General features: G+C 46.3%; 2 protein-coding genes across 3 annotated transcripts; both read right to left on the reverse strand.

The window, feature by feature from the left end:
- Positions 1–46: 46 nt before the first annotated feature.
- On the reverse strand, positions 47–27,956 carry LOC114210298 (protein IFIT1 homolog B-like). The gene is made up of 2 exons (XM_028104574.2): positions 27,874–27,956; positions 47–2,702 (listed from the first exon to the last, which is right to left on the reverse strand). Exons 1-2 carry the CDS (start codon positions 27,900–27,902, stop codon positions 1,283–1,285), a joined length of 1,449 nt encoding a protein of 482 aa, XP_027960375.1. The 5' UTR covers positions 27,903–27,956; the 3' UTR covers positions 47–1,282.
- Positions 20,949–27,957, reverse strand: IFIT3 (interferon induced protein with tetratricopeptide repeats 3). 2 transcript variants are annotated; one of them, XM_028104572.2, is made up of 3 exons: positions 27,874–27,956; positions 27,219–27,492; positions 20,949–22,884 (listed from the first exon to the last, which is right to left on the reverse strand). In XM_028104572.2, the coding sequence occupies exons 2-3, from the start codon at positions 27,227–27,229 to the stop codon at positions 21,366–21,368; spliced, it is 1,530 nt and encodes a 509-aa protein (XP_027960373.1). In that variant the 5' UTR covers positions 27,230–27,492; positions 27,874–27,956; the 3' UTR covers positions 20,949–21,365. The 2 variants fall into 2 exon arrangements, with proteins under 2 accessions (XP_027960373.1, XP_027960372.1); XM_028104571.2 differs by lacking the exon at positions 27,219–27,492 and having other exon boundaries at positions 27,874–27,957.

Consider the following 27,957-nt stretch of genomic DNA (forward strand, 5'->3'; position numbering starts at 1 on the left):
ACATACATCTTTTAAAAAATTTCACCCATAAAATTCACTCAAAGACTTTGTTAGCTTATCAAGTGGTTAATTTTACTGAATGTTTTGGGAGAAAATATTTTAGTTAGAAACTGGAGAAGGTTGTATCATGCACCACACAGCAAGCACTTAAAAACTGCATTATTGTATTTGTCATGTTTAGCTGGCAACTCTTAAATAGGCTTTTCCCTTATTTGTCTTTCCCCAATACACTTTAATTTTTCTTAGATGTGAGTACATGTCCAGCCACATGTCTGGAACACATAGATCCTTTGTGATTGCCAGTGGCTGGACAAACGTATACGGAAGAGTTTGAGTTTCTTATGAGGTTAGAGATTTGACTCACTGAGCAGCAGGTCTTGGCTGCAGGAGGGCCCTGGGAAATGGGCCCTGGGGCTGGAACATGGTAGTGACCCCCTGAAGTCCCTTCTCCTTTTTTTCTTTCTCATCTTTGCTCATTTGCTTTGCCTTCAGATCTGATAGGTCAGTGCCCCTGGCCATATGAAAAAGATATCCTTTCTGTTTTTGTTTTCTGTTTCCTATGCTTTTTAACTTCTGAGTGGGTAGTTGGTGTCAGATATTTTCCAAATACAGAATGCATATGTGCACAAATATGCAGGAATGCGCCTGTGTGAGCTCAAGAATCAGCGTGTGTGGAGAGGGATGTGTGAGGCATGTGTATATGAGCAGCCTGTGCCCCTGGTTCAGGATCACCGTCTCCAGGAATTCATGCCTTGAGTGTGTGAACCAAGCAGCAGGAGTGTCTTTGGACCAATGTGTGGGCCTCCTGTGGTTATGTGCCTGCAGATACACGGGTGCGTGCACACAGCTACACTGGCATGTGACTGGTGTGTGGGCCCAGGAGGGGCTGAAATCTTCCCTGTTTAAGACTCCTCTGTCCAGGAGACCAGATGGACTGAGGATGGAAGCTGTTCATTCCAGATGCAAAGCCAGAAAGAAAAGGACTCTTGTTGGTCTAGCAGGTAACAGGTGCCCCAAACAGCATTCATTGGCCTTGGCCAATGAGCACAGGGATGTGTTATAGAAGAATGGATGCTCCTTTCATGGGTGCATGGACAGAAGGGGAAAGAAGGGGGGAGGGGTCAGCGAGGAAAGAAAGAGGGGGGTCAGCAGGCAGCTGAGTCTGTGTTCTATCAACTGTTTTGTATTTCAGCATGTTCTATGTTTCTGAAAGCGGTGATCAGCAAAGATGTTTGTTATATTTAGCTATGAACACATTAAACAGGTAATGGTGACCTCTAGTTCAAATCACGGTGTTGAAGTCAGCAGCCAGCCTGAGAGCTTTCTCATAACACTCCAAGGCTTCACTCGCTTCCCCTTTCAATTTGTGGATGAACCCAAGGATGCTCAAACTTTCCACCATATGTACATTTTGTTGAACCCATCTTTTAGCCAGCTTCTCTAAGGCAGTGAGAATCTTTTCCCTGTTGTGGGAGGCTCTCTTGATTTTGAGACCTTCTAAATAATGGGTGATTGCTTTATGTACAGATATCTTGTAAACTTCTTGGAAATGGCCATAGTGGTAATGAATCTTTTGCTGTAGATGATCGTTGATGTTCTTCATGCACAGCACTTTCTGAAAAGTGTCCTCAGCCTTTGTGTGTTGGCCTAATTCTGCATACATGTCAGCCAGTACAACATAAACCAACTCAAATGTGGGCCTTATCATCAAAGCCTTTTGAAATTCATCTATAGCCAAGTGAACCAATCTGTGGACATTTTCTCTAATGTGTCCTCTGGGCTGCCAGTTGGCAGCTCTCTTTATTTCGATCATTTGTGCCCTGTAGCAAAGCCCTATCTGGTGGTGCAGGAAGGCAGAGGAGGGGGTGGCCTGCAGGGCCATTTTTAAGAGCTGAAGAGCTTTGTCCAGAGAGCCTTTTCTTCGGTAAAACTTGGCCGCGTATCGGAAGACGTAGGTCTGCGAGGACGTGTTGGTCAGTGCTTCTTCAATGTGCTTTTCTCCTTCAGCTTCTTGGCCTATGTCCTGAAGCTTCAGGGCAAGGAGAGCCTTAATATATGCATCTTCTGGATTTAGCCTGATGGCCTCTTTCAGGGTCTGCAGACAGAATGCCTCACTAACCTGTGTTGCTTTGTTAAAGACGTCCAGGCGGTAGGTGGTGATCGCATACCCAGTGCTAAATTCAGGGTTTTCCGGGTCCACTGCCAGAGCCTTCTCAAAGCAGGCCTTGGCCCGTTCATAGCTCTTTCCTCCACATTTCAGCAAGGCCCATCCCTCCTCACAGTCCATCTGGGGACACTCCATCCTGTAGCGGGAGGGAGCCCCGAACTCCTTGCAGGTGTTCTCTACCTTGTCCAGGTAAGCCTGGGCTTCTTCGGGTCTTCCCATGTGGTAATACAGCCAGGCGTAGTTGCCCCATGTGACCAGAAGTCTCACATCTGATTGGGTACCACGTTCCTGCTGGATTAAGCCTTCAGCCTCCTGCAGGCTCCCCAGGGCTTCCTGGTTCTGGCCCGCCAGGTGCTTCACATAGGCCAGCAGGTTGTGGATCCCCACATTGTATTTGGTGTCTAGGAAATCAGTCTCATCCAAGATCCTGTTTTCCAAATCAGACAGTTCGGTGTCTTCAACTAGCAACTTCCACGTAAAGTGACATCTCAGTTGAACCAGGCTCTCTTCGAGGGGATTCCCATTTGATTTGTCACTGAAAAAATAGACAACAATTATTTGTAATTTTAGGAGCGTTCAGTCTAATGGAAATGAAGCCAGCACTTTGAATAGTCACATTCTACCCCACAGTGCTCTTTTCTTCCCAATGTGTGTTGCCTCTCTGGCTTCTGTGGTCGTTGACATAAAAACCCTGAGGAAATGCTCATCACTTCATGGCACCACCAGGTAGGTTATGTGTTCTCTAGAAGGCAACTCGAGAGATATTAATTCTGCTAATGTCAAAATCGTTTTAGCCCTACCCTCAACACTACAAAACCCTTCTCTCCCTCTGTGCCCTCTCAACACTGCGGTACATCCCTAATGCTGTCAGAAGAAAACTGGAGACAGCTTCCCCTTGTGTTTGGCCTTTTTTGGACCCCGCTGGATGGCATTCATATTTTTGTCTGTGTTCACACATGGTTATGGAGTGGCCTTGTTTTTGTCATAATCTGTCATGGTGTCAGGGTGGCCTTGTCTGGTGCTGAGGCAATGTGAAGGTGCTATGGGAGGACACAGGTTCTTGCTGTGGGTTGCTGTCTAGCAACACCAGGGTCTAGCCTAGAGTGTTGGGCTGGCTCCCAGATGTCTGGGGCTCTTTCTTCTTTCTCTTCAGGCAACTTCTACATTATTGCTTCAGCACACAGAGTGGTGTCCTGAGACTTCTTATGTTGAAGGTTATATAGACAAGAAGGATTAACCAGAAAAGGAATATCAAACAGGAAATGTATCTGTTTTATGCATTCCAATATAAAGAATTTTTTAGGAAAAGTGTGTGCTTGAGAAGGAACGTAGTACAAGATCTCTCTCTGGATGAGTTAAAGACATCTTTCTATCTCTCATCCAAGGAGGGACTTCGGCAATTTGCAGTAGACCACATCTGCCCGTTCCATTGTTCCCAGAACAATGTACTGGCCTTCTTAACATCTTATAAGCACAGGAGATGGCTTAGATTTGTGTGTTCTTCCCCAACGCAACACATCTCAAGACTGCCCACAGAGAGAGAATCCCAATCCCACTCCCGAAGTATACTCTAATGATAGAAGTAGCAGTAAAACTCTGTAAGCAAAATGGGAGCATGGAAATGGAGAGTGGAGTACCCAGGGGGGCAGAAGGAGGGGAACCAGGACCAAGATGGCCCACTGTGGGAGCAGAAGTTCACTTAAAGGGATGAGTGGCTTTCAGCCAAACATTGTTTTACGTGGAGGGAGAAATCCAGGGGCATTTGAAAACATGTCCAAGACCTGTCACTTGACAGAATCACCTGATGGCGGGGAATTCTCCAGACATATACCGTCTCCCCTACTTTAGGGCTATGTGCTCCGAATGCGAGAGGTTGAAGCTCCATCATGGAATAATTTTTATTCTAGATATGGGGCCAACGGGACATTTTTTTTCCCTCTGAGATCCCCTTCACTCCTCCCCGGCTTGGGCACAATGAGAAATAGTAAGACATTTTGCCTTCATTTGCTTTTGTGCACACAGACCAATGGTGCTCGGTGGCGAAGGCTATCTGGAATCACAGTGTCTGGGTTCAGTGCTGGACTTGACCACTGTTGGCCATGTGATCACGGGCTACTTGGTCCACCCTCCTAAGCTCTAATTCCATACCTATAAAATCAGGAGAGTACTAGATCTTTCCTCACGGGTTGTGGTGAGATGAAATTCAATACACATGGCAAGTGTGTCTCACTGAAGAGCATTCAGCAATTAGGGGTGTTGCTTTCATGATGTGTCCCAAGTCGCTCCATCTGGGCAGTGGGCAGTCTACACTGGCCTCCAGCTAGAGCCCTTTCCCATCTGGAGCATATGGAGCCATAACTCCACAGCATTTGGAGAATGCTGCCATATTTCTGACTGTGCAGTTACTGAGACAGGGTGCTGTGCTGTGAGCTTCAGGCCAGAGCAGTCTGGGTCTTCCGACCTTAGGACCCAAGTCAGGGAGCCCTGGGCACGCCCACACACAGAGCCTGGCGAAGCCTCAAGGGCAGTAGGCATCCAGCCTTTCCCTGGGAAGGGCTGACCTGTGTGGGGGAGAAGAGATTTTTGGAAGGGGGATCACTCCGCTTCAGCTCTTTCCTTCTACTTGTGTATCAGAAGGGAGGTTTCTAGCAGGCCAGTTGAGTTTTACTTTCTGTAAGTTGCCAGCCCCAAACCAAATCTGAAAGAAAGGTGTGGAAATGTAAGCTGGTACTGACATGAAGTTTAGAAGGGCTGTTTGTACTGACAGCTGGGTGGCTCTGGAATTTTTGTGCATAAAATTATTATGCATAAACATTTTTTACTGAAGTATAGCTGACATGCAATATTGTATTAGTTTCAGATGTAAAACATAGTCATTTGATGTTTATATATATTTTGAAATAATCACCCATGATTAGTCTAGTGTCCACTTGTCACCATACAGAGCTATTAAAATATTATTGACTCTATTTCCTATGCTGTACTTCACATCCCTTGACTTATCTGTTGTATAACTGGAAGTCTGTGCCACTTAGTCCCCTTCACCTATTGACATCTAGTGACAACATGTCAGAAAGACAGAGGAAGTGTTCATGTGTCCCGTGATTGCTATGATTCCGGCAGTAGTCCTGGTTCTGTGGGGCTCTGGCTCAGGATCAGTTTTGCAGAATCTTGCCCACTGTCTCCTTGGGAAAAACAGACCCACGAGCTACATGGGACAGAGCAGCATCAGGGAGAGAAGAAACAGCCAATAAAGTGTGTGAGTGTGTTTACGTGTGTGCACGTGCACACGTGCGCCGATGTATATTCACAAATTAAAAAGAGCAATAGAGAGCAAGATGGCGGAGGAGTAGGAGACCTAGATTTCGTCTGGTCTCAGGAATTCAGCTGAATAGGGATCAAACCATTCTGAACACCTACGAACTCAACAGGAGATCGAACAGGAGAGTAGCAACAACTCTCTGAACAGAGAAGCGACCACTTACTGGAAGGTAGGACGTGCGGAGAAGTGAATCCGAGGCGATCTTCGGGAGGATAGACGGCGGGGGAGGGGCCTCCGTCGGCCGCTTCTGGCAAGTGCTAGAGCCGCGGAGCACAAAATCGGACCTTTTAGAAGTCGGCTCCGCGGGGGGACGTCGCTGCAGTGGCTAAGCGGGGGGTGGAATCCTCCCGGGACAGTGTGGTCTCAGGACCCTTGGGGTCACAGAGAGACCGGGGGTGCCTGAGTGCGCCAGAGCTCCCAGGTATCAGAGCAGGGAAGCTGGCTGCAGATACGGAGCAGAGGCGCGGGCTCTCAGCTCGGGGTGGCCATAAACTGTGATCTGCGGCCCAGTCGGGGCACGGCTCCCCCAGCAGGGACCCAACAAGCGGCAGATCCGGGGAGACTCCCCTTCCTTCCCGGGGAGGAGCGGTGCGGGAACGCACTGCAGGGATCTGCTGGGTTTGGAGACTCCGTGCAGGGTCGGGTGCCAGAGATAGAAACGCTCGGTCACAGGCCGGGTGAGCACGGAGTGCGGCCGGAGACCGGGGACACGGGAGTGACTGCTTTTCTCTGGGGGCGCACTGAGGAGCGGGGCCCCGAGTTCTCAGCTCCTCCGAGTGGAGATTGGGAGGCCACCATTTCTGCCCTGGTCCTCCAAAGCTGTACCGAGAGCTTGCAGGGAACGAAAGCTCCTGAGAACAAACCGGAGCAGCTTCCTTAGCCCGGACCGACAAGGGCGGGGCAGTTCCGCCTCCGGCAAAGACATTTGGAAACCACAGCAACAGGTCCCTCCCCCAGAAGATCAGCCCAAACAGCCAGCAAGCCAAGACCAAGTTGATCGATCAAGGAGAATGGGAGAACTCCAGCGCTAGGGGAATACTGCACATAGATTCATGGCTTTTTTTTTTTTTACCATGATTCATTATTTCATCAAAGTTAATTTTTGTTGACTGTTTTTTTTTTATTTTTCTTTTTCCCTTTTTCAACCAACATCTTATCAATCCCTTTTTTTAAAAAAAATTTTTTTTATTTTTCATTTTTAGAGTCATATTTTATCCCTTCATAGTAGTTACCCTTATTTTTGGCATATATATATATATATATAAGTTGTTCTCTCTTTAAAATTTTGAGGTACAGTTTCTTCTAACAGATCAAAATATACCCTAAATCACTAGTGTATGGCTTTGTTCTAGTCTCCTGCCTGATCACATTCTCTCCCTTTTTCCTTTTTTTTTTCTTTTTTCCTTTTTTTTCTTAAATCTTCTTTCTTTTTTCAAACAACTTATCTTACCAAGTCCTTTTATAAAATCTTTTATAATTTTCATCTTTACAGTCATCTTCCATCCCTTCATTGTATCAACCCTTATTTTGTACATATATGTCTTTCTTCCTTTAAAATTTTAGGAGGCACTTTTTTCTAACAGACCAAAATACGCCCAAAATCTAGTGTGTGGCACTGATCTATGCACTAGCCTGATCATATTTGATCATATTCTGCTTTTTTTTGTATTGTTTTGTTTTTGTTTTTATCTTTTTTTTTCATTTTTTTTTCTTTTTCTCTTTCTTTTTTCTTTCTTTCCCTTTCTTTTCCCCTGGTTTCAGGTCTTTTCTGATTGGTATACAGTATATTTGCTGGGGACATTGTAAACCTGTTACCATTTTGTTCTCTCATTCATCTATTCTCCTCTGGACAAAATGACAAGACGAAAGAAATCACCTCAGCAAAAAGAACAAGAGGTAGTACCGTCAGCCAGGGACCTACTCAATACGGACATTAGTACGATGTCGGACCTAGAGTTCAGAATCATGACTTTAAAGATACTAACTGGGCTTGAAAAAAGCGTGGAAGTTATTAGAGAAACCCTTTCTGGAGAAATAAAAGAACTAAAATCTAACCAAATCGAAATCAAAAAGGCTATTGATGAGGTGCAATCAAAAATGGGGGCACTAAATGCTAGGATAAATGAGGCAGAAGAGAGAATCAGCGATATAGAAGACCAAATGATGGAAAATAAAGAGGCTGAGAAAAAGAGAGAGAAACAACTACAGGATCACGAGGGCAGAATTCGAGAGATAAGTGATACGATAAGACGAAACAACATTAGAATAATTGGGATCCCAGAAGAAGAAGAGAGAGAGAGAGGGGCAGAAGGTATATTGGAGCAAATTATAGCAGAGAACTTCCCTAATGTGAGGAAGGAAACAGGCATCAAAATCCAGGAGGCACAGAGAACCCCTCTCAAAATCAATAAAAATAGGTCAACACCCCGACATCTAATAGTAAAACTTATGAGTCTCAGAGACAAAGAGAAAATCCTGAAAGCAGCTCGGGAGAAGAGATATGTAACCTACAATGGTAGAAACATTAGATTGGCAACAGACCTATCCACAGAGACCTGGCAGGCCAGAAAGGACTGGCAAGATATCTTCAGAGCACTAAACGAGAAAAATATGCAGCCAAGAATACTATATCCAGCTAAGCTATCACTGAAAATAGAAGGAGAGATAAAAAGCTTCCAGAACAAACAAAAACTAAAGGAATTTGCAAACACGAAACCAGCCCTCCAAGAAATATTGAGAGGGGTCCTCGAAGCAAAGAGAGAACCTAAAAGCAGCAAAGAGCAGAAACGAACACAGAGAACAGACAGTTAACAGTCACCTTACAGGTAATACAATGGCACTAAATTCATACCTTTCAATAGTTACCCTGAATGTAAATGGGCTCAATGCCCCAATCAAAAGACACAGGCTATCAGATTGGATTAAAAAACAAGACCCATCAATATGCTGTCTGCAAGACACTCATTTTAGACCCAAAGACACCCCCAGATTGAAAGTGAGGGGGTGGAAAACTATTTACCATGCTAATGGACACCAAAAGAAAGCTGGGGTGGCCATCCTTATATCAGACAAACTAGATTTTAAAACAAAGACTGTAATAAGAGATGAGGAAGGACACTATATCCTACTTAAAGGGTCTATCCACCAAGAAGATCTAACAATTGTAAATATCTAGGCCCCGAACAGGGGAGCAGCCAATTATATAAGGCAATTAATAACAAAAGCAAAGAAACACATTGACAACAATACAATAATAGTGGGGGACTTTAACACCCCCCTGACTGAAATGGACAGATCATCTAAGCAAAAGATCAACAAAGAAATAAAGACTTTAAAGGACACACTGGACCAAATGGACTTCACAGACATATTCAGAACATTCCATCCCAAAGCAACGGAATACACATTCTTCTCTAGTGCCCATGGAACATTCTCCAGAATAGATCACATCCTAGGTCACAAATCAGGTCTCAATCGGTACCAAAAGATTGGGATCATTCCCTGCATATTTTAAAAGATTGGGATCATTCCCTGCATATTTTCAGACCACAATGCTTTGAAACTAGAACTCAACCACAAGAGGAAAGTCGGAAAGAACTCAAATACATGGAGGCTAAAGAGCATCCTACTAAAGAATGAATGGGTCAACCAGGAAATTAAAGAAGAATTAAAAAAATTCATGGAAACCAATGAAAATGAAAACACAACTGTTCAAAATCTTTGGGATACAGCAAAGGCAGTCCTGAGAGGAAAGTATATAGCAATACAAGCCTTTCTCAAGAAACAAGAAAGGTCTCAAATACACAACCTAACCCTACACCTAAAGGAGCTGGAGAAAGAACAGCAAATGAAGCCTAAACCCAGCAGGAGAAGAGAAATCATAAAGATCAGAGCAGAAATCAATGAACTAGAAACCAAAAGAACAGTAGAACAGATCAACGAAACTAGGAGCTGGTTCTTTGAAAGAATTAACAAGATGGATAAACCCCTGGCCAGACTGATCAAAAAGAAAAGAGAAATGACCCAAATCAACAAAATCATGAATGAAAGAGGAGAGATCACAAGCAACACCAAAGAAATACAAACAATTATAAGAACATATTATGAGCAACTCTATGCCAGCAAATTAGATAACCTGGAAGAAATGGGTGCATTCCTAGAGATGTATCAACTACCAAAATTGAACCAGGAAGAAATAGAAAACCTGAACAGACCTATAACCACTAAGGAAATTGAAACAGTCATCAAAAATCTCCCAAGAAACAAAAGCCCAGGGCCAGATGGCTTCCCAGGGGAATTCTATCAGACATTTCAAGAAGAATTAATACCTATTCTCCTGAAACTGTTCCAAAAAATAGAAATGGAAGGGAAACTTCCAAACTCATTTTATGAGGCCAGCATTACCTTGATCCCAAAACCAGACAAAGACCCCATCAAAAAAGAGAATTACAGACCAATATCCTTGATGAACATGGATGCAAAAATTCTCACCAAAATACTAGCCAATAGGACCCAACAGTACATTAAAAGGATTATTCACCATGACCAAGTGGGATTTATTCCTGGGCTGCAAGGCTGGTTCAACATCCGCAAATCAATCAACGTGATACAATACATTAACAAAAGAAAGAGCAAGAATCATATGATCCTCTCAATAGATGCAGAAAAAGCATTTGACAAAGTACAACATCCTTTCTTGATCAAAACTCTTCAGAGTATAGGGATAGAGGGTACATACCTCAATATCATAAAAGCCATCTATGAAAAACCTACAGCGAATATCATTCTCAATGGGGAAAGGCTGAGAGCTTTTCCCCTAAGGTCAGGAACGCGGCAGGGATGTCCACTCTCACCACTGCTATTCAACATAGTATTAGAAGTCCTAGCCACAGCAATCAGACAACAAAAAGAAATCAAAGGCATCCAAATCGGCAAAGAGGAAGTCAAACTCTCACTCTTTGCAGATGATATGATACCGTATGTGGAAAACCCAAAAGACTCCACCCCAAAACTGCTAGAACTCATACAGGAATTCAGTCAAGTAGCAGGATATAAAATCAATGCACAGAAATCAGTGGCATTCCTATACACCAACAACAAGACAGAAGAGAGACAAATCAAGGAATCTATCCCATTTACAATTGCACCCAAAACCATTAGATACCTAGGAATAAATCTAACCAAAGAGGCAAAGGATCTGTACTCAGAAAACTATAAAATACCCATGAAAGAAATTGAAGAAGACACAAAGAAATGAAAAAACGTTCCATGCTCATGGATTGGGAGAATCAACATTGTGAAGATGTCAATGCTACCTAGAGCAATCTACACATTCAATGCAATCCCCATCAAAATACCATCCATTTTTTTCAAAGAAATGGAACAAATAATCCTAAAATGTGTATGGAACCAGAAGAGACCCAGAATAGCCAGAGGAATACTGAAAAAGAAAAGCAAAGCTGGCGGCATCACAATTCCGGACTTCCAGCTCTATTACAAAGCTGTCATCATCAAGACAGTATGGTACTGGCACAAAAACAGACACATAGATCAATGGAACAGAATCGAGAGCCCAGAAATGGACCCTCAACTCTATGGTCAACTTATTTTTGCCAAAGCAGGAAAGAATGTCCAATGGCAAAAAGACAGTCTCTTCAACAAATGGTGTTGGGAAAATTGGACAGCCACATGCAGAAGAATGAAACTGGACCATTTCCTTACACCACACACAAAAATAGACTCCAAATGGTTGAAAGACCTAAACGTGAGACAGGAGTCCATCCAAATCCTAAAGGAGAACACAGGTAGCAACCTTTTCGACCTTAGCCGCAGCAACTTCTTCCTAGAAACATCGCCAAAGGCACGGGAAGCCAGGGCAAAAATGAACTATTGGGATTTCATCAAGATAAAAAGCTTTTGCACAGCAAAAGAAACAGTCCACAAAACCAAAAGACAACCGACAGAATGGGAGAAAATATTTGCAAATGACATATCAGATAAAGGGCTAGTATCCAAAATCTATAAAGAACTTATCAAACTCAACACCCAAAGAACAAAGAATCCAATCAAGAAATGGGCAGAAGGCATGAACAGACATTTCTCCAAAGAAGACATCCAAATGGCCAACAGGCACATGAAAAAGTGCTCAACATCGCTCGGCATCAGGGAAATCCAAATTAAAACCTCAATGAGATACCACCTCACACCCGTCAGAATGGCTAAAATTAACAAGTCAGGGAACGACAGATGTTGGCGGGGATGTGGAGAAAGGGGAACCCTCCTACACTGTTGGTGGGAATGCAAGCTGGTGCAACCCCTCTGGAAAACAGTATGGAGGTTCCTCAAACAGTTGAAATTAGAGCTACCGTTCGATTCAGCAATTGCACTACTGGGTATTTACCACAAAGATACAAATGTAGGGACCCGAAGGGGTACGTGTACCCCAATGTTTATAGCAGCAATGTCCACAACAGCCAAACTGTGGAAAGAGCCAAGATGCCCATTGACAGATGAATGGATAAAGAAGAGGTGGTATATATACACAATGGAATATTATGCAGCCATCAAAAGGAATGAGATCTTGCCATTTGCAACGACGTGGGTGGAACTGGAGGGTGTTATGCTGAGTGAAATAAGTCAATCAGAGAAAGACATGTATCACATGACCTCACTGATATGAGGAATTCTTAATCTCAGGAAACAAACTGTGTGTTACTGGAGTGGTTGGGGGTGGGAGGGATGGGGTGGCTGGGTGATAGACATTGGGGAGGGTATGTGCTATGGTGAGCGCTGTGAATTGTGCAAGACTGTTGAATCACAAATCTGTACTTCTGAAACAAATAACGCAACATATTTTAAGAAAAAAGAAAAAGAAGAAGATAACAGAAGAAGAAAAGGGGAGTATGTCAGAGGGGGAGACGAACCATGAGAGATGATGGACTCTGAAAAACAAACTGAGGGTTCTAGAGGGGAGGGGGTAGGGGGATGGGTTAGCCTGGTGATGGGTACTGAGGAGGGCACGTTCTGCGTGGAGCACTGGGTGTTATGAACAAACAATGAATCATGGAACACTGCACCAAAAACTAATGATGTAATATATGGTGATTAACATAACAATAAAAAAATTAAAAAAAAAGCAATAGAGGGGCACCTGGGTGGCTCAGTCGGTTAAGCATCTGCCTTCAGCTCAGGTCATGATCCTGGGGTCCTGGGATGGAGCCCCACGTCGGGCTCCCTGCTCCGTGGGGCATCTGCTTCTCCCTCTGCCCTTCACTCTGCTTGTGCTGTCTCTCTCTCTCTCTTGCTCTTGCTCTCTCTCTCAAATAAATAAAATCTTTTAAAAATATATAAATAAACTTTACCAGTTGCTTCATCAGTTAAAGAAAAGGGTTAGCCTTGGACAGTGGTTTGCAACCCTGGCTGCAAAATGGAAAGTTCCCTGGGAATCTTTGAAAAATAAAAACGAGTCCTGACACCTGAGCTGATCTCTAGTCCAACGAATCAGAATCTCTGAGAGGGAGGCCCAGGCATCAGAATTATCACTGATTGATGATTAATTCATTCATTAAGGAAGGAAGGAACTCCAAGGTAATTGTGTTGTTCAATAATTGTCGCTAAAAACCAAGCTAGACTTTGGCTTCTCAGTATGGTCTGTGGACCGGCAGCATCAGCATCAACTAAAGCTTAGGAAGTCCAGAATCTCAGGGCCCTCCACAGACCTACTATATTAGAGTCTTCCTAATGTCCATGTAAATCACATGGACATTGGTATGTTGGTATGTTAAAGTTTGAGAAGTACTTTCTTAGATAATCCCTAGGTCCTTTTCTGGCGGGAGCGCTATGGAAGAGTGGTCAGGAGCTCACTGCCAATACCTACCTGTCTTTCTATGGAAGAGGGGTCAGGAGCTCACTGCCAGTACCTACCTGTCTTTCTATGAGGCTCCGAGTCAGTAACTAACTTCATTCCCCCGTGCCTTGGTGTCTCCACGTGCACCTTAATAATTCACACAATATGCTAAAGCAATGTAGGTCAAAGTGCTTTGACCTCTAAACACCTTTCATCTCTGGAGGTCAAAGCCTGGAGGTCAAACCTTGGCGATTACTCACTTTGGCAAATACATGCCATCACATCCATAAGAGAAAATACTCAGCCACCGTGAACTACTCTTTTCCGAAAGGTACACTAATTTTCATACCATGTGAGGGGTTTTAATGGCTGTGTTTGAGCTACCATAAATTAGATTTCCAGCTGACTCCCTTGTGTTGTAGTTATGATTAGATTTTTGTGTCTCTGTTTTTACTTGTCAATTATTCATTTGCTTGGCATCGTCGATGTACATTTTCAGGCACATTTACAAACTTGAACTAGGCTCAAGGTCTTGCGTAGCATGCTCTTATAATATCTGTGAGATAGGTTATCAGGATCTAGGAGGCTAACAGTTCTAGACTTGTCTGAAGTATCATGGGACTTGGAGGGGTTCCGTGTCTACTAAGAGAAATGAGAAGAGGTGAAGCTATTTTCCAGTTGCAGTTGAAATTTAGAAATCTAAACTGGGCTGCAAAGCACAAGTTCCACTACTCATGTCATTTCCAGGCTCTGGGAAGCCCATAGGTGTTTACGGAGCCTGTGGTTAACAGGTTGTTGGCATGTCCAAAGCAGCCTTCACTGCCATGAGCTCCTTATGCATTTCAAAACGAGTGACCATTAGTTACGTGTCTGTTGGGACATGGATATGACCTGTTTCCTCTTCTCGGGTGACTTGCCATCTAGGTGGAGAGACAGATTCATAAGCATTTAATTGTAAAAAGAGCAGTCGACATTGGTTGCTTTGTAATCACAGAGGAAGGGTTCTTTCTAACTGAAAAACCTTCTTGGGTTAACTCTTAATCTTTCAACTGAACTGTTTTGCAGAAGCATAGTCCCCTGACTCCCTACGCAGAGAAGACTTCCAAGAATGTGTGCTGTGACCACACCTGGCTCTGGAGGGGGGTGTTTTGAGGCTTAGCTGGCTGCCCACACTAAGGCTTCCAGAAGGCTCTAGCGTGGGACCGCCAAACCAACACTTGTATCTCAAGTCATAGAAAACCTCCAGAAGCAGATACGAGGAATATGTGACCGTGAAAATGCCAGCTGACCACCAGCTTGGTGTTCTGGAAATGGGACATTTTGTATGACGGGTGCCCCAATATGTGGTTAACATCCTTAGTGTCCAGCCAGGCATGTGTTTGTTTCAGGTGTCTTGGCACTGGCCCTCACCAAAGATCATCAGTTGTTCGAGGGTCTTTAGGTCAGATCTAGCCCCTCACTGTTCCTAGGACAGGCAAAATACCACCTGGGGATTGGACTCACAGAAGCAGAGGTGCAGGGCTGGATTATACCCATCTCCTCTCAGTGAACTGGCTGATCAGGCACCACTGTTGGTGCCAAAATTGGAAGTGATCAAGACTCAACAGATGAGGGGGTAAACAAACTGTGGTACATTCGCACAACGGGATACTGTGCAGCAGTTAAAATGGATGCACTATCAAGCTACAAAGAGGACATGAAGGAATATTAAATGCACACTGCTCTGTGAAAGAAGCATCCTAAAAAGGCTGTGTATCCTGTGTGAATCCAACTTCGTGATGTTCTGGAAAAAGCGGAACTATCGGAAGGGTAAAGATCAGTGCTTGCCAGGGCTTTAGGAGAAGTGGTATAGTTGGGGCACAGGGCATTTTTAGGGCGATGAAACTCTTATGATGATAAAGTAATGGTAGATCCGCAATGTTGTGTTCAATACAAGGAGCCCTAATGTAAACCATGGACTCTAGTTAGGAGTAATGTATCAATATTGGTTCGTTTAGTTGGAGCTAATATACACACGAATGCATGTTCATAATAGGGGAATCTGGAGGAGGGGTGAGGGTGTGGAGAAGGGAAGTATATTAGAAGTCTGTACTTCCCGTGCATTTTCCCATATGTCTAAAAGTGCTCTAAAAATTGAGTTTATAAAGTGGGGGAAAAAAAGACTTGCAATAAGAGACAGTGATTATGGCAATTGGGAGACAGTTCTGGTCTTAAGATCTGCAAGTATCTGAAAGATTAGTCAAAAGAGGGCTTTTCCTTGATGTAGAGGTATAAACAAGGCTGCAAACAAGGTGTTGGAGGGGAGGGGAGAGGGTGGCAATCTTTCCTTGTTGTCAGCCAAACGTGGAAAGGGATTGTTTGGCCTTCCAATGCTCGTTAAACTTCAGGGGGGAGTCAAATTTCAGGCTCTCGTGGGGAAAGAGAGAAATTTGGCCAAGTTGAATTTACAGGCATTTTGTTCTGGCTGATCATGGAGACAAATAATTCAGCTGATCATTTATGAGACACAGAACGGGAATCTGGAGGGTCTGGGTCTGGCCTCATCAGAGGGAAACGTGGGGCCCGTGGCGAATTTTATCTAAGTAATACGGGAGAAGGTGTTTCTTCATGGTTTAACGAAAAACCACAAGAGAAGTTGAAGTGGACAAGTTTATCCCTCACGGGTCCTGAACCCACATGATGGGGAGGTGAAGGCCGACCACAGGCAGAGAGAGAGAGAGAGAGTCATGGCGGGAGGCCTTTATCGTGGGTCATGAGTGAAATGCTTTGGGGCTCTGGGCCAAGGGCTGGATTGGTCCCTTCAAACCAAGGAGAGTGGGGTTTTGGTAAGTTCCACAGGGGCTTATCTAAGGGGAGGGGGACAGAAGGGGAAGGCCCTCGGAGGTGGGGGAGATTGCTGCTCAGGCGGGCTGCTGGGGAAATCATATCAGGAACCTACATTTGCTCGTAATTCTGCAGGCCATTATCAAGGGTGTGCACTTGCCCATGAACGCCAATGTTAGTTCAAGATGCCCCTCAGGCTGCTTGGCGAAACAAAACAGATACTGAGGCTGCAATCCCCTGGAGTAGCTTAGCTTAACTCTTCACATTCTCAGACACCAGAGTTGGGGGGTGGGCAGAGTTTTTGACCATAGCATTTGTCCAGTAGTACAGGGCTCAGGTAAAGTTCAACGTGGTCAACATCATTCCAGATTGTCAGGTGCTTGGTGCTGCCGCTGCAGCATCCCAGTTCAATTACCTCTGGCCTCTCTGGGCTCCACGTGTTCATGGAGACAGGAGACCCCGCACTAGACTATGAAGCCTTAGAAAAATTCAGTGAGGGGCGCCTGGGTGGCTCAGTAGGGTAAGCGTCTGATTTCGCTCAGGTCATGATCTCAGGGCCCCTGTGTTGCATCTGGCTCCGTGCTCAGCAGGGAGTCTGCTTGTCTCTCTGTGCCCCACCCCCCGCCCCAGGCTTATGCGCTCTCTCTCTCTCAAATAAATAAACAAAATCTTAAAAAAGAAAAAAAAGGAAGAAAAGGAAAATCCATTGACATTATGATGTCAGCAAATTCATTCTGCCAGGTTTGAGTACCAGCTGAAGGGGATTAGGTCTGCCAGTGACTTACCAACACTGCATGAGGGTCTATAAGCCTCGATCATCTTGCACCTCTGGAAGCCACGTCTTCCTTATGAACTCCTGCGTGTACGTATGTAATTTAAACTATTTTTTCTCTTGTTCACCTGGCTCTGATCAGTTGGATTCATGGGCCCAGTCACTGAATGTAGGAGGTTAGAGGGAGAAAGATTTTTGCTCCCCTGCACTATATAAGCTCTACTTCCATTCACCCCTTTGAGTGACGCATCTCTGGGCTCCCCCATGTGTATGGGTGGATGTCCCAGTTAATAAAGAGCTGTTTTTCTCTTGCCAATCTTTCTTTTGTCAGCCTAATTGGCAGGGCCCCTGCTGGACAAGCTGGGAGTGTAGGTGGAAAAGATTTGTTTTCCTCCCTTACACTATCGTAAAACTTACTGGCGATTCTGCCGGCATGCTGCGTATGAGTCCTTTTAGCATATTGGCGAACCTCAGGGGGGTCGTGGGTCCCCTCACTCCGTGCTTGAAGGACCCTCACTCACCAAAACACAGTGAAAGCACTGTTGGGAAAAGGAAGGATAAAGGGGTAGATACCTGTGGTACACGAACACCAATGGGTTGAACTGCAGGAAAGGGTTAACATATCAGGCCTTCGACTACGATCCTTAGAAAGGCCTGCTTGCAAGGTTTGCCCTTGGCTGGCATCTGGGAAGTGGGATTTTGGGAATGATCCCCCCATTCCCTAACCGATTAGTTTGGTTTACTGTGCCCATGAGGTTTGTGCGAACCATGTGGTTAATGCTGACACCTGCTTTCCTCCTGGGAGTCTGGAATTTTGATATGTGCTAATTGATATGTGCAGGGGGTGCCCGTGTGATGAGTCTCCAATAAAACCCTTGGGCACTGAGGCTCCAACTAGCTTCAGATGTGTGGTCACATTTGATGCTGGAGGAATTAAGCACATACTGTAGGATTCTACTGGGACAGAACTCTGGGGAATTTGTGCCTCGGTTTCTCTCACCTTCACCCCATGCACTCTTTCCCTGTGCTGAGTTTGCTGTTGTTGTAATAAGTCTAATGCTTGAGCAGGATGGTAGGTTGAGTCCTGTGAGTTCTTCTAGTGAATCATCAGACCCAGGGGATGTCTTAGGGACCCCCCGATGCCAACTTCCTGGGATTCTCATTGGAAAACACAATGTAGCAGCCTATTAGGGAATGGTAACTCTATCCAGTAGAGCAAAGGAGAGAGAAGACAGGCCACGACTTGCTGAGTGTGGCTCTCTCCACCCTTCCCAGTTTCCTATGACAATGAATCGAAAATGAACTGCAGGGCACCTGGGTGGCTCAGTTGGTTCGGCAACTGCCTTCGGCTCAGGTCATGATCCTGGAGTCCTGGGATCGAGTCCCGCATCGGGCTCCCTGCTCAGCGGGGAGTCTGCTTCTCCCTCTGACCCTCCCCCCTCTCATGTGATCTCTCTCTCTCTCTCTCTCTCTCTCATTCTCGCTTTCTCAAATAAATAAATAAATAAAATCTAAAAAAAAAAAAAATGAACTGCAGAGGAAAAAAAGTCCGAGGCTAGTATACACTGAGAGTTTAAGAGATCTTTGCTGTCCGGGCCTGACTTTTAAAAAATGGAGCTCCCTGTGTCAGCTGCTGGTGGTTCTGGAGGGGCCGTTTCAGCCCTGCACAGACATAATTCTAAATTTCTTTGCATGTAGCTTGAGGAGCATTACCACTCTCACGGTCCTGTGAATTTGCTGTATCAGGATGCATTTAAAAACCTGACACTAGATTGCAAAACACAGAGGGAAGGAGGAGTAAGATGGAAAGCCAGAATGCTCAGGAATCACACGCAGGAGTCCATGTGAGGGAGGGGAGTTTGGATTCAGTGGAGAAAATGACAGGAAAAGATTCTAGTAGAAATCTACAAATCGGGGCTCTGAGCTGCCCTTGCAGTACAGCCTGAAAGCTCTTGGCTTGTGCCAACAAAATCATAGCACATCAGAATGCACAGAAATTCATGGGAGCAGGGTGGTTTGGTTTCATACAGTTATGGGCTTGAGTGCCAGTCACACCCCTCCCTAGCTGTGTGCCCTCGGACAAGTTAGCAAACCTTTCTGAGCCTCGTACCTTCCACACTGGTTTTTAGATGCTAGCAATGCGCTTAGCACAGATCCTAGGTCAGAGGCCAGCACATAAACGTGCCATTGTTTTATTGTTACTGTTCTGTAGCTTGGGACACTTACTGTTTCATCTTCCCAGCACCCTCTTCTAGGATTTGGAGAAGTTGTCTTGGAAGATGTGACTCTGAGCTGGTGATAATGGCAGTGTCAAATTCTCAGGGGAGACAGTGTGTTCCTATATTTCTCAAAAGTTTTTGAGAGCCTCATTCATTCCAGGCACTATGGGGATGGGCATACAGTTGTGCGCAGAGGAGTTAGAGTCCCTGCTTCTCTGGAGCTGGTAAGCTTGAGGGGAGGAGTCCATGGTTTCCCCTGGGGAGACTGATCCCCCACCCCCCCGCTCCTCCAATTGTCTGTTTTGTGGACAGCCCTGGAATCTGCTGGGACATGCTGTGTGACCACCAGCCGAGCCTGCCTCATAGCCTAGGTGGTAAAATGGCATCGGTCTCGGAGCTCTAAGTCCCCACCAGGTTACTAGTTGGGTAAGGTTGGGTATGGCCCCAGGAAATAAGGAGGAGTGGGTGTCTGTGAAAACTGGCAATTTATGTTACTGCCCTCTGGGTCTCCGGAGGCAGAATTGTGCGAGGTCAGGGCCACACATCAGGAAGTGCAGATTGAGGGTATTCCCGCAGACAGTGGTAGATTGTAGATGCAGAGGCATCTTTTCAATAAAATTGTCTGGGCAGCAAAATAAATCACAGCATATGTGTGTAGGTCAGGACCAGTCAACAGCAATTCTGGGAGGCTCAACACCGTCTGGAAGGTGGATGGGACTCTGAGCATGGAGGGACAGCCTGGGTGGTGTCCAGGATCCTTCTAGGAGTCATCTATGTGTAATTCCTGGGGATGGAACCAGGTACCTCTGTTGGGGAAACCTCCAATCTCCCTGATCACCACTCTACTATTTAAAATCTGTGTCCTTGAGCACGTGTGTTTGCATATGGTAGGCCGTTCCTCACCTACACTGCCCCTCCAGCTGTCGCTGTAGCCAGTCCCCACCTTGCCCCCAACCGCACGCTCTTCCACGCTCTCAGTGTTAGTTTCATATATTCATATTCCATGGACCCAGCAACTCCCCTGGAACTGGACACAAGAGACGGCGCTGCTATAGGTCAAGGCTGGCCAGGAGTCAGCAACTGACTGCCGGGCACTCGGCTGCTCCGCCAGCCTTTCGGGAGCCAGCAGATAATTCAGGGCTGGGGGGCACCCTCACCAAAGTCTGCTGCTTTTATAGCCAATGTAGCTTATGAAGCACCTTCCCAGAATTCCCCTTCTGCATGAGGAAAGAGTCAAGTTTCTGACCCTCTACTCACAAAGGAATTGGGAATGCCAGGCCCTCTGTCTTGCCTGGGAACTGGCATATAACAGTCTTCCTCTGTACACAGACAATCAGATGATACCACTAGGAGAGCATACGAACGCAGGCCTTGCAGTGGGGTGAGGAGAGGTGGACAGTTGCTGCATGGTGGACGACACTCTGGGTTTCCCCAGCGGGGAGGTGCATACTTGAATATTTTCATCCACTCAGGAGGGTGAAGATCTTTGTCTCCAGCCAGCCTCGTACTGGTGCCCCCTACACACGGTCGGGGAGGCCACTGCCCAGGTACTTCTGGGTGCACAGCCGTCCTGCTCAGTAGCAGCAGCTGCTGACTGGGCCCTGGGCTCAGCCGAGGCCCTGGCCTGGAACAGAAGTCAAGGGCAGGCCGGCTCCACCACGGAGCTACCATGGGCACATTGAGAAGGGTACGGTATGGCTGTATCATGACCCACTATCCCTAGACAGTGTCCCGAAGAGAAACTTGGGGAATGAGTATAACCCTTAGTCACACATGCAAACCACACACTTTCTCCAATCCTGAGTCGCAATTTTAAAATTTATTGTAGCATCACTATCCAGAACACACATTTACTGGAGTGTCACAATCGAAAATATATATAAACACATGGCTGAAGCCAAGAGGAAGACATAAGGAGTATTCCGGGGTTAGTCCAAAGGTGGTCTTTCAGGGGCTCCAGAAGGCTAGATAGCAAAGGGGCACAGTCTGGGAGAGCTGTTGGCAGGCAGTGGCCAGCTAAGAGTCTCAGTAAGAAGGACAGAGATGGGGGAGATCTGATGAACGGAGGGCGAACTAAGAACGAGTCAGCGTCGTGCAGGCCTGAAGCCCTGTGTCCATGGGTAATTTTGTTGTCAGGCCCACAGGCTAGAGGGGTGTGCACGGCTGGGATGGAAAGGGGAGACAGACATGAGGAAGCAACGCTACAAAAATGTACCCTAAAGGAGTCCCGGGGTGTTGCGGGTTCCCTGACTCTGTTCCCATCCCTCCTCTGCGTTTCCGCTCGGGGTTCTGGGAACTCTGGGAGTGGGGTTGTGCGGGTCCCGGCCCACTGCCTCACTGCCTTCTTCAAGCTCAGCCAGCGGCAGGAGAAGGCTGCCTATGCCTGTGGGGCTGTTCCTTAGGAGGTAGCCCAGCTCCTTCTCGTAACATTCGAGTGCCTGCTGCAGCTCGTCATTCAGCTTGTGGATTAATCCTTGGAGATACCAAGAATTCGGTGCATTTTGTGGAAGCTGATTTCCAGCGGTGTTCTGTGGTGGGTATTCCGTCTTTCCTTCCTCCGTTGCTTTTGTGCCTGTGGGCAAACCCTCCAAATCACACTGGGTAGCAGTGTCTTCAGACTTCCTGTGATGCCCCTGAAAGTCGCGATAGTGCTGGCAGGGTTGTTGCCTCTGAGTGCCGGGGAGCTCCTTACTGCAAGCTATCTGATAATAGTCTTCTGTTTCCAGGAGCTCGTCAGAATATGCATACAGTGGATCTACTCCCTTCTCAATAGCTTTAATCACATAGTCAACAGCATACTGCTTTAGTTCTCTAATTTTCTCTCCATTCCTACTAGCTTCAGATTCTCCTGTGTTCTGAATTTGTTTGACTTTGGCCCTATAGCAGCACGCAATCTGGTGATAGAGGTAACCATTGTTTGGAATGAATTTCGATGCCCTTAGAAACAGTTCAATAGCTTTGTCTAGATCACCTTTTTTTTGATAGAATGTGGCTGCATTGCGAAGGACATCTGTTCGGCAAGGCGTGTTCTCCAGGGCTTCCAGAACCAACCGCTCCCCGTCAGCTTCTTCATTCATCATCTGCAATTTCAGGGCCAAGAGCACTTTGACGTATTGATTGTTGGGATTCAGCTCAAGGGCCTGCTTCAGAGCATCCATGGAGAATGGCGTCTGTCGTTTATTATCCAGACGGTATGTCGCGATGGCCAGCCCAGAAGAGAATTCTGGGTTGTTGGGCTTCTCCGCCAGAGCTTTCTCAAAACACACCTTGGCCCTTTCATTGTGCTTTGCCCCACACTTCAGCCGTGTCCACCCTTCTTCGCAGTCAAGCTCGGCACACTCGATACTGTATGGGTTTGAAAACTTCTCACAGGTTTGTCTCACCTTATCAACGTACATCCGAGCATCTGCATGTCTGCCCAGGTGATAGTAGACCCAGGCGTAGTTACCCCAGGTGACCAGACTTCGGGTTTCTGCTTGATCCGAGTGCTCCCGCTGGATCAGCTCCTCCGCCTGGCGCAGGTGCTCCAGCGCCGCCTCACTGTGGCCATTCAGGTGTTTTATGTAGGCCAAGAAATTGTACATTGTCGCTTTGGACTCAGGGTTTAGGAATTCAATCTGGTGACATACTGTATCTTCTAGATCACCTGAGACGCTGTCTTTCTTAAGTAAGTTCCATGTGAAATGGCATTTCAGCTGTGGAAGGATTTTCTCCAGAGAATCCTTGTTGGCCTCACTGTGGAGAAAATAAACACGGTCACTGTGATGGCACGCCTGCTAGACATTGCACCAGGGACGCAGTTACAGGTTGATTTTGTGTGTCAGCTTGCCAGGCTGTGGGACCCCCGATGTCTGTTAAACATTAGTTCTGGGTGGGGGGAGGGGGTGTGACGGTGTCCCCAGGAGAGATTAGCAGCTGACTCAGTGGACTGAGTGAGAGCAGACTGCCCTCCCCCGTGTGGATGGGCCTCACCGCGTCTGCTGAGGGTCTGAGTAGAACCCAAAGGCAGAGGAAGTGTGAATTCCGTCTGTCTGGCTGTGTGAGCTGGACATTGGTCTTCTCCTCTCCTTAGACTGGAGCTTATACCGTCGGCATTCCTGGTTCTCAGGCCTTCAGACTTGGACGGGAGCCCTACGGCATTATCCCTCCGGTTCTCGGGCCTCTGGACTCTGACTAGAATTACACTGTTGGCTCTCTCCTGGGTCTGTAGCTTGTGGACAGCAGGCCACGATTATGGTCCTCGGCTTCCATAATCATGTGAGCCAATTCCTGATAATAAATCTCTCTCTTTTTCATTTTGTGTGTGTATACACACACACACACACACACACACACACATATTTTTTAAACCAGCAGCAGGTGAGAATCTTTATTTTAATCTTTATTTTATTGGAAAGCAGAGAAAAAGTAGGTAAAAATCAGTATGTTTAGAAACTGTTGTAGAATAAAAAAGAGGGTTAAAATTCTCAGTGAGGAAAACCAAAAACTATGTTCAATTGTATAAAGGCCTTTCCCTTGCAAGAAATGGGAATAAAGCTGTGAAGATCCAGTTTGGTTTTGCTGTTGACTGATACACAAGGTCACAGAAAACCCAGCTGAGGTCGACCCTTGTGAGTCCACTACTTGTACCTGCCCACTTTTGATCTGAGCAAAGTTGCTGGCGCCAGTGCAAGGCCGAGCTGATGAGAGGACAGCCAAGAGTTCTCCATCCCGGAGTCCATCCTGTCTTAACCTTCAAGTAGAAGCTGAAGACAAAGCCCTTAGTGAAGCCTGAGCTCTGGAGTCGGCTGACTGAATTTCCTCTATTATGGTGCTCAGAATCATCTGCATCTTGGCCAGCAAACACAGGGAAGAGCCTAAAACAACTACCGTTAGCAAATGCTTGCTACCTCTCCGCAGCCTTGGTGGGTGGGGCCTGACATCACCCAGCAGCTGAAATGTACTTATATGTGTGTCCTACTAGTTCTGTTTCTCTGGAGAGCCCTGACTAACCCACACCCTAAGTTTTTCGAGACAGAAGAAGAGGTACCCTTCCTCTGGCTTCCTAACTTTGCCTCCTGTAGTTAGGGTCTGTGCAAGAACCCACGGAGCACGTGCCTTCCACTGCCCCATGCAAGGCGACATGGGGTGAGGTGGACGGGAGGGGAGGACCCGGGATCTCTTGTCCTGCTCCGTTAGAAGTCAGGGCTCAGGCCTCACATTCCGGGCAAGGTTGATTCAGCCATCCAACGTCCCTTTACAGGGCCACTCCTTTGCATCACTTGGTTAGTTTTGAAGGATCCTAAGATGAATAAAGTTTGGTTATCCTGGCCCTCTCTGGCCTAGGAGCCCCCAGACTGGTTAGAAGGAGCCATGTAAAGAAACGAAAGCCCAGGGGTGTTTGCCATCATGCTGTGAGACTGGATCTTTCCGTTTAGCTTCTCCACCCTTCTCCACCCTCTCCCCATGGTCACACACAGAGACACCTGGAAGCTCGCTGTCAGTCTCACCGAGGCAGAGTCCCTGACACAGGCCAGATCCCCAGACAGAAAGAATGTATTTTGAGAAACAAACAAAATTGACAAATTTGAGCTTTGCGGTTGGAAGGTACCAAGGGAGATCATTTGCCTTATTCAGGTCAATAAGTTACTGAGTTCTCAAAGTATGTTCTCACATCGGTATTTGCCTGGGGCTTGGGGGGTGTTTTACTGAGTTTGTGTTCCTTCTTTCTTACCAGTAGATTCCATGGGCTTGGAAAGAACCTCCAGAAATCATGAAACCCAGTTATTGTCCGTAGTTTCAGATTTCACGGACTAGCACAATATCAGAAAAAAGTTAGGAGCCAGATAGGGTTGCCAACTCACTGTGGAGAAAACGTATCCCCAAAGACATTAACCACCTCTGCTTACCAACGCTGTATTAAAACAAAGAGAAAAAGAGAAGCATTTTTATCGTTACTGAAGAAGGAAGAAAAATAAGATCAGAATAAAGGGAAGTCCTTTAACTAGTCAAAATACATTTTGCTCACTGACTTTATTCGCAGTTTCCTGTGGAACCAGCACCGGCCCGCACACACTGCTGCAAGTGCTCTAGCTTCTTCTGTCTCTCCAGCAATGTCTAGCTAAGCCACTGCTGATCCAGTGTGATTGCATCTGAAACGCCTTATAGTGAGAGTCACAGAGGCGAGGGAATGGACCCAAGGCAAGAGAAGAGGGGGAGGTTGCTGTCTATCTAGATATCCTTTTATGGGTGGGCCTCTATTCTTGGAGAAAAGCTGGGGTCCAGGCTGATTTTATTTTCTGCTCCTGGATCCTTGGCAGATGCTGAAGAGACTTCCACCCGGGGAAGCTAGCCCCGAGGTCTGTGCTTTTATCAAACAGGAAAGGATAATGACCCTGATGTCATGCTGTCTAGATCCGCTCCGAGGAGAAGCTGAAACTGAATGTGTCAAGAGCTGAAGTCAGCGTCTGCTGGGAACAGGGTTCCACACCAACTGTTTGGGGATTTGGTAAAACGCATTGTGGATATAGGCCCAGGGCGTCTGTTGAAATCTGAGGGTGGGCCTGGGCTCAGGAATCTGCATTTGTACAAGCCTCCTGGGAATTCTGTACCTGCAGGAGCCCCTCCCTGTACCATATTTTGAGAAGCACTGTTCCAGAGGGATTTTGAAAAGCAGTTTCCCATGTACTTGTCAGAGATAATGTAGTGTATCAACCGGTGAGTCAGACAATCTAGAATAAAGGAACATGACCACAAGACACCTGGAATTGTTCTTTCTTTGACCTGCTCTGGAATATTTCCTAAAATCCTGTCACTAAGCCCCATTTCCTTTCATTCAAAATGTCCCTGAATGAATTTACTTTTTCCTTCCATCCAAATTACAGGGAACTATGCCCTGGGGAGATCCCCTTTTCCTTCTTCTAAGGTGTGACTTTGTGCACTGGAAGGTGTGAGTTTCCCTCCAAGACAGCCAGCCTCAGTCTCCAAATAGGGCCACTGAGAGACGAGTCCCTTCAGTCCCTGCCCCTTCTCTCTGACGGGAGCAGAACTGAAAGCATTAAGCCACTCCACCCTTTGGGCCTTTATACACAGTTACAAGACGCTCAGCACTAATGACCTGCTCTGACAACTCCCTTAGGCAAGTAATTTGCCCTCGGAGCCTCATTTTGCTCATCTCGAAAACGAGGCTAATAAAAAAAATCACAGTTCTTCCTTCCTCGAGCTATTGGGAAGATGATCTGAACGTGGAAAGGACTTTGAACAGAGTAGGGCTACTAAGTGCTCACCACAGAGAAACTGTTACTGCCACGATTGCTGGCATATTCGTGTCATAGTTCTAAGTGAATTTTTCATGGGGCAGAGGAGGGTGTCCATCGGCCGGCCGGCCGGCAGGTGCTAGCACTTTCCCCGAGGTGCTTTTCCCTTTTGGCAGTTTTAAGCCCTGTTGTCGAGGAGCAGCCCAACCTGCCCCTGTCCCTACAGCCTCTGGGGACAGGGCAGCTTGATGTGGGCGTCAGTCCAGCAGAGTCCAGAGATCCCCTACCCCCCAGACTTCCTCGGGTCAGGGGCTCTGGACACACCCAAGCACAGGCCACCGTAAAGCCTCTTGGGCAAACCCGCTAACACAGCGCTGGGCAGGGCCACATTTTCTGGTCAGCCCCACTCATGGAGACACATAGTTAGGAAACCATAACCCGAGGCACTTGGCAGTGACTTCCTCTTACCCAGCCCATCCCCAAATACCAGCCCCCTCAGAGCATTTGGGGGGGCTTTCTTTCCTCACTCCCTGAGTGGTCACTGGGATCCTCCGTCCCCATGGGTGTTTGATGGGAACAGCTTCGTCTCTCAGCTCTATCTGATGGCAGATCTTAAGCATGTCTACGTGCATTTTAAAAAAACCAAGTTTGCTAAGATTGTACTTTACATACAATAAAATTTTAAGTGTACAGTTTGATGAATTTTAACCAAGGTATATACCCAAGCAACCACCACCATTATCTCCTTATAGACTCGATCTCATCCCCAAAGATACCCCAGTGTGCCCTCCTTGCCAGCGCCAACCCCCTCCACCATCCCAGGCAACCACTGACCTGCTTTCCATCACGAGACATTACATCAGTATTAAAAAAGAGATTAGGTCATTCTGTTTTGAAGGGAGATTGCTTGCTGCTCCCCAGCTCTCATCACAGAAATAAAAACAAACCCTCAGCTTCTTGTTTTGTTTTCGTAAAAGATTTCTGGAAAAATGCCCATCTGTAATAATTGTTTCTTCAACTTCCCACCTTGGACTGATCAAACGTTTCAGGACAAAATTCCTCTCAGCAGGAGTTGCGTTTACACTACCAATTCCACCTATAATAATATCTGTTGAAAAGAAATGCTTCCTTTTAAAACGGCAAGAAGGTTTTAACCTCTTAGTCTTTTCAAAGAAAACCACCACCGAAAGCCCATAACGAGTAATTCCCCCGAGGTCTAACTTTAAATCTGCAAACTGTGCCCGAGTGGGTCTAACGTTCCTGCCAAGCCTTTCTGTCATCCAGGCTCCCAGCTAGGGGAGCAGTTCTGGAAGCTCCAGGAGCCTGAGTGTGTCCCCTGGAAAAAAAAAACAAAAAACAAAAAAACAAAAAACCACACACAGAGAAAGTGCACGCTTCATCCGTGAGCAACCGGACCACACAGGACCCTGCGTGCACCCAGAAGCTCAGTTTACAATCTGCATCCAAGACGCATTCCTGTGTCACTGACCTCATGTCTGCCATCTGCTCGTCTTCCATTCTGAAAAGCGGGGCTCCCAGCTGATTGGTTCTTCTGAAATTTTCGGATTCTGCC

The sequence above is a fragment of the Eumetopias jubatus genome, unplaced genomic scaffold (genome assembly GCF_037043125.1).
Source record: "Eumetopias jubatus isolate StellerSeaLion01/CBP00866 unplaced genomic scaffold, mEumJub1_p1.0 scaffold_17, whole genome shotgun sequence".
Classification (NCBI taxonomy): Eukaryota; Metazoa; Chordata; class Mammalia; order Carnivora; family Otariidae; genus Eumetopias; species Eumetopias jubatus.

What these genes read in the sequence shown, in the direction of transcription:
- LOC114210298 (XM_028104574.2), bottom strand. Translation starts at nt 27,902, where the DNA reads ATGGAAGACGAGCAGATGGCAGACATGAG. An exon ending in GAGCAGATGGCAGACATGAG is followed by an intron (nt 2,703 to 27,873) that starts GTCAGTGACACA and finishes CTATTTTTTCAG; the next exon opens with TGACAAATCAAATGGGAATC.
- IFIT3 (XM_028104571.2), bottom strand. Translation starts at nt 27,902, where the DNA reads ATGGAAGACGAGCAGATGGCAGACATGAG. An exon ending in GAGCAGATGGCAGACATGAG is followed by an intron (nt 22,885 to 27,873) that starts GTCAGTGACACA and finishes TTTTCTCCACAG; the next exon opens with TGAGGCCAACAAGGATTCTC.